Raw genomic sequence first — 16,710 nt, 5'->3', positions numbered from 1 at the left:
GAATACTCACTACAAATTCCTAATCAGAATTTAATGCTTCTGTCATTATATTCTACAGATATAAACTGATCCAAAGCTTTCATGTTGGATTTGCATCTTGGATTGGCACCACTACTTGAATTAAACAAATAATGAGAATTAGTGGTTTTCAACTGAATGGATCTAATCATTATTATCTGTTAACTTTTCTAGAGCTTCTGTAGTCGTACCAGAAGACAAACTTTCTGAAATGTACAGTATTTTAAAGACTATTCCTCAGCAGCAAATTGAAGACCTGCAAAGACGGGTAAGACACAATGAATCTCTTCAGTAAATATGATTTGATATTTCAATTAGATTTAATTGTATCTACATTTTCCAGCATTCTGTTAGCAAATTTTATTAGTGTGCTTGCACAAACATGAGTAAAGTCATTGTGTATGAATATAAAATGTGCAAGCAGATAAAAGTGAACAAAATGTATTGAAAGGACTGGGACTATTAAACTTTCACCATTCTCATTGATGAAGTACCAGGAGTAACTTTTGGATGATGAATAAGGAAATAAGATTTTCCTTACTGATATATATTTCCTATTATAATAACTCTGGTAACCTGGCACCTTTGGGATTTTGGACTGAGATTTCACAAACTAATAGAGCTATTAATAATCCAGGAAAATGGGATTCTGGTGTACTTAAGGGGAACATGGAAAACAAGAATGTGATGAGCCAGATGTCATTGGATTTCTGTGGTAATGTAATAGTGGATTACTGAAGTTGTGACATCCTTTCTTAAAAGGATTTGTGTGTGCACTTCTGTTTAATTCTGATAATTCCTCATTAATTTCCACAGATCCATTTTCTGTGCTGTATCCCTAAATCTAAAATCGAAAAACCTAAGGGTGTTATTTAAAGATACAGCACAGTAACAGGCCCTTCTGGCCAAGCAGCCCATGCCACCCAGTTGCACCCACATGACCAGTTAACTTACCAACCCATTTGTCTCTGGAATGTTGGAGGAAGTCCACTCGGTCCCAGGTCTGTAAACACCTTACAGACTGCGATGGAATTAAACCCAGGTCCCTGCATCTGTAATAGTGTTACTCTAACCACTATCCAGGGTACTTCAGAAAGTAGTTGCAGTCTTCTCTAGTTCATGCCTGACCTCACTTTTTATCTTGCCATTTACCTATTTAACAAAGTAGAACATCTGTCTAGGGGAAGACAACCTCTGGCCCCACCAAACTGAGAAATCTCATTGTGTGGATGCTGTGTGATGTGTTGCCCGGTTACAAATTCGCACCACAAGATATCAGACAGTACACCATATGCAATTAAATGATTGAATTTTATAAATCTTAATCTGAGTAAAGGGTTAGTAAAGAAAATAAAAAGAAAAAGGGCCCTTTTTAAGAAAAAAAGTCAAAAGTGCACGTTGGAACTCACTGATACGGCTATTCAGCATTCATCAACCTCCTCCGAGCATCACCGACCTTCAGACCCTTGCTCCCAGTCCATTCCATCTGATTGTCTCCCAGCTCCCTCCACATGTGTCTTCTTCCTCCTCCTCTCCCCAACAAAAGATCCTGAAAATCTCTCTTCCAGACTCACAAGAAAGAGCAACATTTCTCCTATTGGATAACATACATTCCAAAGCCCTGTTATCTCTAGTCATAACCCAAACCTTGCTGCTACAGCAAAACCATTACATTAGCAGTGAAACATTGCAGAGAAACCATTACATTAGCAGTGAAACCTTACACTGTGTCACATAAAGAATTGGCCTCATCAGCTGCCTTTAGCAAAGAATTCCACAGATTCACCACTCTGGTTAAAGAACTTCCTGCTCATCTCCGTTCTAAAAGGGCGTCCCTCTGTTCTGAGGCTGTGTCCTCTGGTCTTAGAGTTTCCCACCATAGGAAACATCCTGTCTACATACACCCTATCGAAGCCTTTCACCACTTGATGGGTTTCAATGAGGTCACCCTTCATTCTTCTGAATTTCAGTGAATACAGGCCCAGAACCATCAAATGCTCTTCAAATAACAAATGATTCAATCCTGAAATTGTTTTTTGAACCTCCTTTGAACCTCCTTTGAACCTCCTCCTGTTTCAGTACATCCTAAGATAAGGGGCTCCAGACTGCTCTAAGTACTCCCAAGTAAGGCCTCAGCAGTGCTTTATAAAGTCTCAACGTTATATCCTTGCTCCTATTTTCTAGTTCTCTTAAAATTATTGCTAACATTGTATTTGCCTTCCTCACCACAGACTCAACCTGCAAATTAAACTTCAGGGAATCCTGCCCAAATCCCTTTGCACCTCAGTATTTTTGTATTTTCTCTCCATTTAGAAGATATTCAACCTTTATGCATGTCCATATACTTCCCAACACTGTATTCTATCTGCCATTTCTTTGCCCATTCTCCCAATCTGTCTTAAAATCTTCTGTAGGCTCTTATTCCTCAAATCTACCTGTGCCACTACTTATGGTCATATTGTTTGCAAACTTTGCAACAAAGTCATCAATTCTGTCATCAGAGTCATTGACATATAACATAAAAAGATCAGTCCCAACACAGACCCCTGTGGAACACTACCAGTCACCGGCAGCCAGCCAGAAAAGGATCCCTTTATTCCCACTCTTTTTCTCCTGCGAAACATCCACTGCTTTATCCATACCAGAATCTTTCCTGTAATACCATTGGCTTGTAGCTTGTTAAGCAGCCTCATGCGTGGCACCTTGTCAAAGGCCTTCTGAAAATCCAAGTACATAACATCCCCTTTGGTTCAAGAGCCTGATTGTTGAGGGGTAATAACTATTCCTGAACCTGGTGGAGAGTCCTGAGGCTCCTGTACCACCTTCCTAATGGCAGCAACAAGAAGAAAGAATGTCGAGGATGGTGGGATCCCTGATCATGGATGCTGTTTTCCTTCTAACGTTTCATGTAGATATGCTCAATGGTGGGGAGGACTTTACCTGTGATGGACTGGGCCGTATCTGCTGTTTTCTTTTGCAGGATTTTCCATTCAAGGGCATTGGTAGTTTGATACCAGGCTGTGGTGCAGCAGGTCGATATATTCTGTACTAGACATCTATAGAAATTTGTCAAAATTTTAAATGTCTTGCTGAATCTTCACAAACTCCAAAGGAGGTAGAGGCGCTGCTGTGCTTTCTTTGTATTTGCACTTACATGCTGGACCCAGGACAGGTCCTCTGAAATAATAACACTGAAGAATTCTATGTTGCTGACCCTCTCCACTTCTGATCCCACGGTTTCTTCCTCTTGAAGTCAATAATCTGTTCCTTGGTCTTGCTGACATTGAGTAAGAGCTTGTTGTTGTAGCACCACTCAGATTTTCAGTCTCCCTCCTATATGCTGCTTCTTTGCCACCTTTGAATCAATCAACTACAGAGATGTCATCAGCAAACTTGAATATGGCATTGGAGCTATACCTAGCCACACAGTTGTAAGTGTGAAGTGAGGAGAACAGAGGGCTAAGCACACAGCCTTATGATGTATCTGTGCTAATGGAGATCCTGGAGGAGATGTTGTTGCCAATCTAAACTGACTGAAGTCTGCAAGTGAGGAAATTGAGATCCATTTGCACAGGATGCCAGAATGGGGAATGGAAAAAGAGAGAAGGGAGAGGGGGAGAAATTACTGGAAGTAAAAATGGATGTTCATGCCATCAAGTTGGAGACTACCCAGATAGAATGAGGTTTTGCTCCTCCAACTTGAGAGTGGCCTTATCTCTGCAGCAGAGGAGGCCATGGGCCAATATGTTTGAATGGAAAATAGAATTAAAATGGTTTGCCACTGAGAAATTCTGCTTTTTGTGACAGATGGAGCAAAAATGCTCGACGAAACAGTCCCTCACTCTACATTGGGTCTTATCAATATAGAGAAGACCAAATTGGAAGTACCAGATACAATAGATGACCCCCTAAAGACTCGCAGATGATATGTTGCCTCACTTTGAAGGACTGTCTGAGGCCCTAAGTTTTGGTAAGAGAGCAGGTATAGAGGCAGATGGAGTATTTGTCTCGCTTGCAGGATTCAATGCCAGGAGGGAGATCAGTGGGGAGGAAAAAGTGGAGAAGTGATCAAATAGAGAGCGGCCCCTGTGGAAAGCAAACAGTTGGAGGAGAGGGGAAGAGGTGCTTAGTGGTACGATCCCGTTGAAGGTGGCTGAATTATACCTTTAGTTTTACCAGTATATTTCTGCTGAAATAAAGACTGATGTGCTGCAAGCACTCAGCATCTCTGAAATGAGGAACAATTGTATCAATGAGTTGAATTCCTTTCCTCAGATTGGAAGTAATGCTGGATAGGTGACAAAAAAATCTTCAACCTGATGCATCAAAATGTAACCTCTGTTTCTCTTTTCACAAAGCTCTTTAACCTGATGAGTGGTTCCAGCATTTTCTGTTTTTATTTTGGAATTCTAGCATGTGCAATTACTTCTGTGCATCTGGTTTATAATGATGAAAATCATAGTACCAGCAAAAGGAAGAAAATGAAAATAGTTGAAACTGGGTATCTTTAAAGAAGTGTAGCAAGAAACGTTATGAATCAAAGGTGACCAATAGCTGTAGAAAATATTAGATTGTTCTGATGAACATGAAAAGTGAGCGAGTAATGGATTTGAGGTGGAGAGTAATCCTTGAGTTACTTGTTAGAGGTGCAAGAAAGGTCAGTTTAAGTGGACGTTGTCCTAGTCTAAAGGATATTTACTAGATAATTGCTCCCAGTCTTGAGAAATGTTTAGAAGTAGTGGACTCAATTTTGCATTCTTTGCTAGAATTGTAATATGATGAGTGAGAAAACTTGTTGGCCCTGCTCTGATTACTTTTGCTGTAATAAAGAATTTATAAAAGGTCTTTCTTTTGCCCATATGATAATTTTTATTACTGACATGCCTCTGCCCTTTTATTTTGGAACTCCTGAGATTCTATTTGGCAAGTCTTCGCCTTGTGCTGTCTGTTCCAAACTCAGTCAATCTAAAGGAATTATCATTCCCCTAAAATATGATAATTAACTCATGGCTGTTTTGTAGAGAGAAATGTTTGCACATTTCAAGAGTAAATGTCATCTTTTCCCATATGAAGTTTGCTGGCAGCCACTGCTTTCTAACTTTATTCAATATAAGTTGAGGACCCTGAAATTTCATTGCTTTATTAACATAAGACCATTTAATATTTTCATCTAGAATAACTGTTATTTTAGCAAAGGAGCTGATTTTATTTTAAGATTAAGGTTTTAAAATGGCAGACAGGGATTTGTTAATTCACATGCTTGTATCCAAATTAAATTCAGAATAAAGTAATTACATCTTTAGCCAATGCTGCTCCTAAACATCTGTACTTGGTTGAAGTATGCTAAACTCTATTCACCAGTTGACAGTATATTTTAAGACAAACACAATCTGAGACCGAGATGCAAAAAATTGCAACTTTTCTAACAACTAGCAGCACATTTAGTTGAGCTTGTGTCTCATTGCCAAAATCCTGGTCTCAAGCCTGATCTCAGGCACTGTCTGTGTGGAGTTTGGACATCCTCCCTGTGACAGTATAGGTTCACAAAGATGCACAAGTTTGTAAGTTTGTTGGTCACTGTAAATTACTTCTATTATGAAGTGAGGAGTTGAATCTGGGGCAGTTGGTGAAAATAAAAATAGAGAATAATTTACAATTGGCTAATTCCAGAAAAGATAAAATAATAATTGGGACCTTTTCAGAAGACAAAGTGGAGACGACTGGAGATGTTTTAAGTTTTGTACAGATTGGATTAATCTTTTACATTACTAGCCATTCTCTCACATCCAATTGCATGCTGTGTAGCTTCCAGACACAGTTCGTTGAGGCACTGTTCCCATTCTAATATTTTCCAATAAGTAAATTACTCATTGCCTTCTATTCAGGAAGCAAAGCATAATTTTGAAATTTGTCGTATTTTCATGAAAGCTGTTTGGATTAGAAAAGTAATTCAATATTATTTACTATATTTTTTGTGTTTTAATTTTGAGGTGAAAGAGAGGGGTGACCTTTTCCCATCTAAATTCAAATCAATTTTAATATTGTTTTGTATTCACAACTTTTGTTTTTCCATTCGACTAACCATACACAAGTACTAGTATACCTTTTTGAGGAAAACATCGACTGATAGTACAAATTTACGATATCCATTTGAAAATTATTGAAATTACCTCAGATTTGTTGGCCAGTGAGAGAAACTATTGGAAGATAAATAGGAAGGAATATGAAATTCAAGAATTTCTCTGTTTGACTAAAAACAGATTTTGCATGTCTGCTAATGAAATATTGAGCTCTGACAGTACTTAATAAATCCTCAAGTGGATGGTGCTTTGGAAAATGTTTTGGTCTCAGTCAGTGTCGTAGTGTAATGCATCTATCATGTGATAAGGTTAGAAGTGTCCATTTGAAGAGAGAATGAATATTATCCAGCAGCACAACTTATTTGTATTTTCTTAGGACATCATGACACAGGCATTATGTGTGAGGAGGAGGCATTTAGACATGCATTGACAATCCAAGTAATTCAGAGATGTTGGTTGTATATTAACTCAATGAGCAAAGGGATAAATTGAAAGATTAATTCTGCTCAAATCTAATAGGTGATATGTAAATAAGTTGTTAGTATAGGAAATACGGGCAGGGATAGATCATATGCTGCATTCAAGTTGCACTGCTTTCCAAGAACAGTATGATTAGTTGTCTTAATGCTACTGTATCACGTTAGTCCCATTCTTTCTTGATTTCTTTAAAATTTCTCAGTACTCCAGGGGAATCCTGAAGTACTCCAGGGGAATCACAGAAAGGAGCATAATATACAAATCCTGATCGAAATCATAAAATATCAAACTAGGTTCAAAATGGAATAAATAATATTACATGATTAAAACCTTATTGAGTATTGAATATGTTTAAAAATATTTTTTTCTTATGAGTTATATGATATTTCAGACTGAGGCTAAGTCAAGAACGATAGTGAAGGGTTAGGTTAACTTATCTATGTTTTGGAGGTTAAAATAAATTCTTAACATTTTTCTCCTTCACCTGTTTGAGAAATATTTTGTTACTTATAGAAAATTATAATGATTGAGCAAAGGCACATTAAAATTTTTCAGAAATGAGGGAGTATATAGTCAATATTATTTTAACTTAGTTTGTCTCATGTATCCTTATCACTTATGATAGAAAGCATGCCATCTGCCTGCTGCCTGTGTCTGGCTACCTTCCAGTGCAGCTCAGCTGATAAGCAAAGATGAAATAAGTACAACAGTAGAGGTTGTGTGTCCATGTTATGTTAAACATACAAACATTTTTCAGGAGCCAAAATAATGACTATACTTTGAACTTTTATTTAAATGCAGTTTTAATCGATATTAACTATAAGTGTAAATTAATGATAAAATTTGTCCTTGATCATTAATATACAAATGCTGTTTGGATTTCAGATATTTAAAGCATAACTTGATTGAATTTAGTCAATTGAAGCAAAGCGGATTCATGCAGAAGGCAACCAAACAAGCACAAGTTTGAGTATGGCTTAATGTGTCAAAAAATATTTTTTTCCTCCCATGAACTGTGCAGTTCTAAAAGTGAAATTTTCTGCCCCAGAACCTTGACTGCAACAACTGAATTTTTCATCTGTTGCAGTGAGTGTTGGCAGACTGCTTTATCACAAAAGACATCACAGTCAAGCCTGATTCTGTCTTCACGCACTTTTAGCTGGTGTGTCTGGATGCTGATGAAAATTTAAACCAATGACTTTTTTTCTCTATCCAGTTCTGAGTTGCAGCTGAAATCACATGAACTTATCTGTCAGAGAGCCAAGATTTCCAGAGGAATAATTCATTACATTTTCCTTGTCACAAAAATCCATTATGGTTTGTAAAATTAAAAATTCATTTTCAAAAGCTGCTTCTTAAGAATCATTATTAAAATATTTTGTATGTTTCACATCATTCTTTTATTTTGAAAAATGAGAATTTGCTGTTAACCAAAAAAGAGCAAACAAAATAAGATCATTTTAGTAAAAGTTTGACTGATTCCTTATTTAAAACCATTAACCAATGGGAAGTGATCAAAATTTCATAGTCCACTTATCTTTTCCTTCTCTGCATCAGTTCTAGTGGCATGATGTTTTTAAAAATGACTAACTTGTGTGTAATTTACAAGTCAAGATTTTTTAAACAGTACAGAAAGGATAACTTACTTAGAGTAATGTAATTGAACTGAATTAGCCAAAACCTTTCATATATGTAATTTTTGCAGCATTGTTATACACCTTGTTATTTATTACCATCTTTTGTCCATTTTGTGTAAAACAGAGTTACCTTTAACTCAGCAGCCTTTGTAGGGCAATGATGGTAGCAAGCAAGTGTTTTATTTGTGTTTCAGTTGAATGTTACCATTTTTAATTTACATTTATTGGAATGTTAATGATGCATTTTAATCTGCATTTTAAACAGGGAAAAATGCAAATTGAAGAATAGCTGTGAATATTTAGTGTTTTTTTGTATGTTGGTGAAAGTGAGGAGAAAAGGAAATAAAAATATCTGCAGACAGACCCAAATGATTTGTGAAGCACTCCTTTTGTTAAAACAAACTCTGCTAGCTTTGTTTTCTAGTCATGACTACCCAAAATGACTATTAGCATCACTAATACTGTTGCCTCTAGTTTCTACTTGACTGGAACACTGCCTATGTATTGTTATAGGTACATGAATGTTTCTTATGAACAAATAAACTAGCTTATATTTGTACTCTTAAGTTCACCCCGGGCAGGTGAAAAATGTTAGTGAATCAATTTATTGCCCTGATTAAAAACATGATTGAAAACCACATCGGATATCTTTTAGTTTTAGCCCAGAATTAACAGGTTCCTTTTGTGATGTTGACTGAGAGCTTGAGCAATTCATTCAATCTTATTTGATTGGTTTGAGTACCGTGCCATTTGTGTTCTCAGATCCCCAGAATGCTGAGAGTTTACTCTTTTGCTTACAAGTCACAACCACAGTATCCAGTTTATTTGGGTTAGACTGCAGGGTTACAGCCACACTTAAAATTAAATCAAATGCTCTGGGTTCTACAAAATAGATATATTATTAATTGTCTGCTAAGCGAATAGAGCTAAAACAGACACTGCTTTGGGGTAGCTTTGAAGGCAAAAGTAGACAGCAGCTGAAACGCTATCACTATAGGAACCAGCACTCTGCCTCAGAATGAGGGGAAAGCTGTAAAAGGATCCATTATATGCTTTACAATTGAACTCTCAAACCAGATTTTTATTGGGCAGTGGCTCCTGCTTTAGTAACCTTTAGACCTTACAGCACTCGGAGGTGCTAGAAAGTACCTTATTTTGCCTTTGAACTCTCCTCTGGGGCTGCCTGAGCAAAGCTTTGCAATTAAATCCATATATTTTTCTTGGAACACTCTCTCAGCTGGATGTCTGTTGTAAGGGAAGTTGATATGAGTCCCAAACACTGACAGATTTAAAGATGATACCCTGGAGTGTTGAAATGTGTGGCATTGAGTTTCAAACACTGTCCATCATGTGTCAGAACATGATAGAGTTCCTTCATTCAAATTTTGGCAAATTCCTGAAATAAAAACATAAATCACGAATTGTTTTAACTATGTGTTAATGTTTTTGTTTGAAATAAGCCTCAGTAACAACAACTTAATTTCTATTTCATAATGTATAAAATTTGCAGATACTAAGTGTGCAAAAGTTAGTGTTGATGAAATTAATAAGTAGTACAGTGGAACCAGTACAGTGTATCACAATTAAGCAGCTGCCCCAATAAGCTGAAGTTTCATGAAAATGGTTAAAAATGTATAAAAAGGCAAACTGTGGTTTAACTGAGTAACAAATTATGTGAAAATTATGTGAAAATGAAATGAAAAAATGAAATACTGAACGAATTAGTGATTGATGATGCTACAGTACTATAAAACTATGAGGTAGTTCCTATTAGTTATCAACCGAGGAATTCATCTAGTGTATGCGACCGTATGTTGGGTATCCAAGGAGAGGGGTACCATTGATCTTGAAGGGGCATCTTTAGTCCCCACCAGACACTCAGCTCTCAGCTGTGGTTCCAAGAAGATATTCGTATGTGACAGTGGCTACATCCCAGTACACTGCTTGGACAGGTGGCTAAACAAGGTGAGGATAGCTGACAGGCCTCATACCTTGGTGAAATAAGGAACATGCCTGTCCTAGCACATGAAGTCAGCTCTGGCGGACTGGGTGAATGAGATCAACAGTGAGATCCAATGGCCAAGAAGGCAGTTCTGCATACTTCAAGGAGAGCAACCACTGTTATCCACTGTAACCAAAGACGACCCCAGTTAATGGCGACTATTTGCACCACTGAACCTGGACTTCTGAGCTCGAGTGGAACTGTCCCAGTGCAACAGTTTTTCCACTTTAAAAACTCTCTCTCACACAGGTTTCACTGTGATTGTCGGATACAACAGTCAACCAACACGCTTCTGTGTTCTTTCGGATGACAGTGAAAGAGCAAATTAGTGCAGGCACCAATAACAGATAAGGGATTGCCTTTGTACAATGCTTTTGATGATTGCATCCTCCAATTCTTCATTCTCATTGTAACATTCAAGATGATTATCAATACCTTCATATTTTCATAGTTCCCAACTTGTGAAGTAGTGAAATTGTTTCATTTTCACACCCAGCCATTTTTGGCATCTCCAAGTCTGAATGCTTGAAACTGCAGTGAGTAATACAGTTCTAAATGGCCTTGCTGCTTATTTGTCACCAACTATCAGTGACATAAATCAATGCTTTTTGAGCACAAATGACACTATTTAAAAACTTTGCACTAAACACAGTGTGGAGCCTACCAGTCACAGAAGGTTATATGCCTTTTGCTCGTTATAAAACTGTTCGGCAGCAATCTCTGGTCCAAATGAAGAGAATCCTAGCTATTTTCTTGATTGGTTTTTGTTCTTTAAGAGTTCCCCCAAATGACCGATGGATCAATTAACCAGAATTCACTGTAAAACTCTGGAAACATTTAGCAAAATATGTTTTTTTAAGAAAGGTAGAAGTGAAGTGAGGGTTGAGTCTGTGTGCAGTTGTTGGATTGAAGAAAGAAAGCGCACTGTGTAGGTGTTTAACTGGCTGTAAATAAATTAGTGGCTGGAAAAATGGAGTATATTTTTAGACAATGGCAAGAATTTTGAACACTGGAGAATAGGAAGGGCATGCAAACTTGGTATGTAATTTGTGATAGAATTACAGATGGGAGATGGCAAAAAGTGTCAAATTTGTATGATAATGAACATATAAGATAGTTTAATGATGATTGGGTAAGACTTGCGGTTTAGCAATGTAGCCTTAAGTGGAGTGAAATTAAATTCTCAGTTAATTAAAAATATAACTGTATAGATGGCACAAAAATAGTGTCTGGCTTTTCCACTGTGGAGTTGAGGGAAACTGGGATTTGCCCAACAATTATAGATTTGGAGTTTAAAATGTATTTAATGAGAACGCATCAAAGTATGTCATGTTGTTTTCGTTGGGTACAATATAAAATAAAAGGACCTAAAAATTTTTAAATTATCTGAATGCAGTTGAAACATGAGCATGCTATTTTATCAGTAATTTCTGGTTGTAATGACCTCATTCTGAACCCTTCGAGTCTTTTATTCAGAAGGAATTGCACGTTGGTGCCTCTAATAATGCATTAATTAATGTTATTATTGATATGGACAAAATTTTTCTTCGAAAAAATTGCTTGACAGTCTAAGCACATTCTACTTTAAATATATGACTAGCGTTAAAAACCATATCATGTTCATGTTGATAAAATATAATTATTCCAAGATCATGCCAGTATTTCAGTCATAAATGTTTCTCTTCAAGAATGCATTTGGCAATAGTACTTAATGTACTTGTGTGTCACTATCAAAGTTAACAAAAATATCAAATTCAATAATGCTTATGGAGTGTTTCCACCATTTAACAAGGTCTTAAATCTATTTGGCAGTATAATTATGCTTTTTGTTGTAAATAAAGTGGCAGAGTGAAGAAATGTTGCTTTACTTTAATATACTGGAAAAACAGTCCAATACTATAAACTTGGCTGTAGAAGAATTTTCAAAGCTGTGCCCTTTAAGATTATTCTAGTGGTGTTTTAGTATTGTGGCTTTCTGAATGTTTACATAGATAGTACAGTGTTAATTATAACCATATAACCATATAACAATCACAGCACAGAAACAGGCCATCTCGGCCCTCCTAGTCCGTGCCGAACTCTTAATCTCACCTAGTCCCACCTACCCGCACTCAGCCCATAACCCTCCACTCCTTTCCTGTCCATATACCTATCCAATTTTACCTTAAATGACGCAACTGAACTGGCCTCTACTACTTCTACCCAAAGCTCATTCCACATAGAATTGTAGTAGTAATAGAATTTTGTAGTACCTTCAGGATGACACCAGTTGCAGATATTACTATTGGGACAATGATAAGCTTGTTCATGTTTCAAAATCTTTTAATTAAGCATACTTCTGGTGTTTTTTTACTTACTGATTTCTGTAAGTTGTGTGTGTTTGAATGGCTATATCTATTAAATAAGTTGTTCTTGTTTGTTTATCCTGTATTATTATACCTGGACAGTTACTGTGGATTGTCCTATCTGTAGTAACTGATCGTTCATAATATAATTTGTATTCTGATACTAAAACTAGATTAGGCTTGTATTTATAGTAAGGTGTGATTTCATTTATGAGTTTGTATTTTAAAGCAAACTTTTGATGAATGTTGTTTGCCACTTGCTAGTGTCTGTGTAAGTAATCAGATTGTGTTAAATTAATAATTATTATCTTTGTATAGTTTGGCATCGTTTGCGCATTGCTTGTTTTTCTTTGTGTGAAGCTTTCATCGACTAATGTGTTTCTTGTACCTATGGTGAATGCCCACAAGAAAATTAATCACAGGGTAGCATATGGTGAGATTTGGTAATAAATTTATTTTGAATTAGTATCAGGAATATTTTTTTGAAAAATAATATTGCTTTGGAGAATTTCAACATCTTTGGTGAGGGCTTTTAATGACATTTCATATACATATGAACAGCTTCAGTCTCCGAAAGGTCAGCAGATATAAAGTGGTGTGATTTATGAACAATGTATAAATTCCTCACTTATCCCTTTGACCCTGAAAAGTCCCAAATGATTTATGATGGAGCCATGAGTTTTGTTGGCGGCAGGTTGTTTAAGTTGATGCATTAGTAGTCCCCAGTTCATAAAAAAAGATTGTCTTGTAAAATGATCTCTCACCTACATAGGTCCAAAGAGCATATCAATTAGATCAAATTGAATTTCCAACAATTATTGGACTGAGATAACCAGGTAGATTTTGTGCAGAGCTTCTCCACTTTGACATATTTACTTGCCTACCTAGTTTTAAGGAATTTGCAAAGTTTGGAGAAGAAACTTCCTCCTTGAAAATGCAGTCTGCCTCCCACATTACTTTTGTCCACATTGGAGGCAATTTTTTGGGAGCATTTTTTTGCCTCAGTCCTGGATCATTGTTTGCTAACTCTGAACTTATCTTCCTAGTAATGAAGTTAGGACACCATAATATAGGCAAGTTGTAAAGATTGCTCATTGATTATTAATTGCATAGTTTGTTCAAGTTTTATTATCCCTCTCAACCCCATTCTCCTACCTTCTCCCCATAACATTTGACACCCTTACTAATTAAGAATTTATTGACCACCGGTTTAAATAGACCCAGTGACTTGGCCTCCACAGCCATCTCTGGCACTGCAATCCACAGATCCATCACCCTCCTGCTAAAGAGATTCCTCCTCATCTCTGTTCTAAAAGAATGTCCTTGTCTTATGAGGCTGTGCCCTCTGGCACCCCCATCTATAGAAACATACTCACCAAATCCATTCTATAGAGGTCTTACAATTTTCAATAGGTTTCAGTGGGATTCCCCCACATTCTTCTAAGCTCCAGTGAGCTATCAAACATTTCTCATATATAACCCTTTCATTCCCAGGATCATTCTCATTGAACTTCCTCTGGACCCTCCAATGTCAGCACATCTGTTAAATAAGGGATTCAAATCTGCTTGCAATACTTCAAATGTGGTTATAAAGCCTCAACATTACATCCTTGCTTTTATTTTCTAGTTTTCTCAAATCCAACTCAACCTACAAATTAATCTTAAAGGAATCCTGCATGAGGACTCCCAAGTCCTTTTGCACCTCTGATTTCTGAATGAAATCCCCATTTTGAAAATATTCTGTGCCGCCTTCATTCTACCAGAGTGCATGATCACGTGCCTCCCAACACAATATTCTATCTGTCACTTCTTTGCCCATTCTCCTATCTGTCTACTACTCCTAGAACACCCTGCTTCCTCAACAGTACCTGCCCTCACCTATCTTCGTATTGGCCACAAAGCCATAATTCCTTCATCTAAGTCATGGACGTATACCGTGAAAAGTCCCAACACTGATGCCTGCATAACACCACTATTCACCAGCAATCACCCATAAAAGCCCCTTTAATCTCACTCTTCACCAATCTAGTCAACCAATCTTTTCCTGCTTTAAAAACTCAATAAATAACAATTAATTTAAAGATCTGAGCTGAAGATGATTACTTATGATTTGTATAACTGTCCTGAATAATTCTTTGACATTTGAGTTGAGTTTTTTTTGGGTATTCTTGCACCTTTAAACATGGTGACTTAATTTTGACCCTAAGAACACTTGAGTGTGAGTAATCACTAGACTCATTATGATAATTTGATTTAGGAGCATGATCAGATTTGTGGGTGGAACTGACATATAATATAGCACAATTTTTATAAGATTGATTCATGTTGGTCAAGTACTTTGTGTTCCTTCAAATAGTTGGGCTGTCTTTGTTGATTTTCAGAGAACTGTGTAATTCCCAAAATTTAATGGTGTTTTCACACTGACGGGTACTGCTGTGAGGAAATGTTAAAAGTGGTCATTTAAACAAAAGGTCACAATTCTGTACGAGCTCAAGCCTATTTTTGGATATCTCCCATCTTATCAATTCAACAACAAATTGTGGGCTTTGCAACAGATAATTATCAAAATCAGATTTATTATCACTGACAAATGTTATGAAATTGGTTGTTTTGTATCAGTCGTACAGTAAGAGTAATAAAAACTATGAACTGCAAAATAAATAAATAAATAAATAAATAGTGCGAAAGACGAATAACTACTGTAGTTAGTGTTCATGGAAGCTCTTCCAAATTGTTAAATGCAGGTTTTCAGTCTCTGTATGTCCTTCCCAATGGTAGTAATATGAAGAGGGCTTGTCCAGAATGGTGAAGACTTTTAATGACATTTGCTGCCTACTTGAGGTACTACGTATTGAAATATCCTTGATGGCAGGAGAGCTGTGCCCTTGATGGAACTGACTGAGTCCATTACTCTACAAATAAGAATCCCTTGAAACTGTCTTCAAATAAAAATTTGGAATAGAGGAAAAAATAAGAGTGAGTTGATATTTTGGAAATTATTGATGATTTATTGCGCAAAGCTCTAAAATTCTAAGCAATCTCTACTTTGTAATTGCCAAAGGTATATTAACAGGTATTGGAGCGGATGATCAAATATTTGGTCTTCAGCATAGGCTCAAAAGAAGGACATATAGAAATGAACAATTTAAGGGAGAATTTCAGACCATTGGACCTTGATATCTGAAGGCATGCCTAACGATGTTATAAAATTAAATTTAGAGCTGCACAAGTTGCCAATTAGAGAAGCATGTATGTTTTAGATTAACGTTGAGCTGGAGAAGATTAAAGATGAAGGGCAGGACCATGAAGAAATTTGAAAACAAGTTGGGAATTTTAAAGTGTGGTTGGTTAGAAGGGAACCACTGTTAGTTTGAGTAGCAAATGGGTGAAAGAGATCTGGTGTAACTTGCAACACTGGCAGTAGATTTTTTTTTGTTAAACTCAAGTTTGTGAACAAAAGTCATAACTCTCCACTATGGCAGTATTCCCAAATCTAATCTATGTATGCAAAAAGTGTCTTTGGCTTCTTCAAATTGCTTTCTTTCCATTATAAACATCATATAACATTATAAAAGGGAAAGTTGTCTGATGTATTGGTATTTGGTGCCATCTGCAACTGCTCACATATCCGTGTCCACAAGATGCAAGAACTGGGTTTTCTATGTTGTGCAGAAGTAACTCTTGGATCATTAGTGTGCCAGGCAGTGACCGTGTCCAGTGGGAATCAGAACACCACTTTTCAACATTCAGTGACGTCACTATCATTCAACACTGAATGCCCCAATTTTTGTTTTGGCTCAAGCAATGTAGTCCCAAGTTCTGTGATCACAGGCTGGGTATTCTACAGCAGGCAAATCCATTTGACTCTCCAAACTTCTCCCAGCACAAGTCGGGAATACAATTAAATCTTCCCATTTCCTGGATAATTACATTGGAAGCTTGAAGTTATTCAGTTTGAAGGAGCCTCTTGTACTTGATGGCTCACTCACCATATTAAAAATGATGTATCTCATCCACTGGATGCAGTACAGCAATCTGCCAAGGCTACTTCAACAATACTTATGCATGTCTTAACTTCTGCCACCTGAACTATTATCAGGAGGTTTCATTCCAAGTAGTACACAGTCCTGATTAGGTGCTATCATCAGAAC

General features: G+C 36.8%; 1 protein-coding gene across 1 annotated transcript in view; it reads left to right on the top strand.

Moving 5' to 3' along the window:
• The window catches only part of ext2 (exostosin glycosyltransferase 2), a 163,485-nt gene that overhangs the window by 68,338 nt on the left and 78,437 nt on the right, over window positions 1-16,710 (top strand). The window contains exon 7 of the mRNA XM_059975984.1: window positions 193-286. Within this exon, the coding sequence (XP_059831967.1) occupies window positions 193-286 (94 nt within the window). The remainder of the gene's footprint in view (window positions 1-192; window positions 287-16,710) is intronic.

The sequence above is a fragment of the Hypanus sabinus genome, chromosome 7 (genome assembly GCF_030144855.1).
Source record: "Hypanus sabinus isolate sHypSab1 chromosome 7, sHypSab1.hap1, whole genome shotgun sequence".
Lineage (NCBI taxonomy): Eukaryota > Metazoa > Chordata > Chondrichthyes > Myliobatiformes > Dasyatidae > Hypanus > Hypanus sabinus.
The sequence above is the reverse complement of the archived record's forward strand: the minus strand, read 5'-3'. Positions and strand labels throughout refer to the sequence as shown.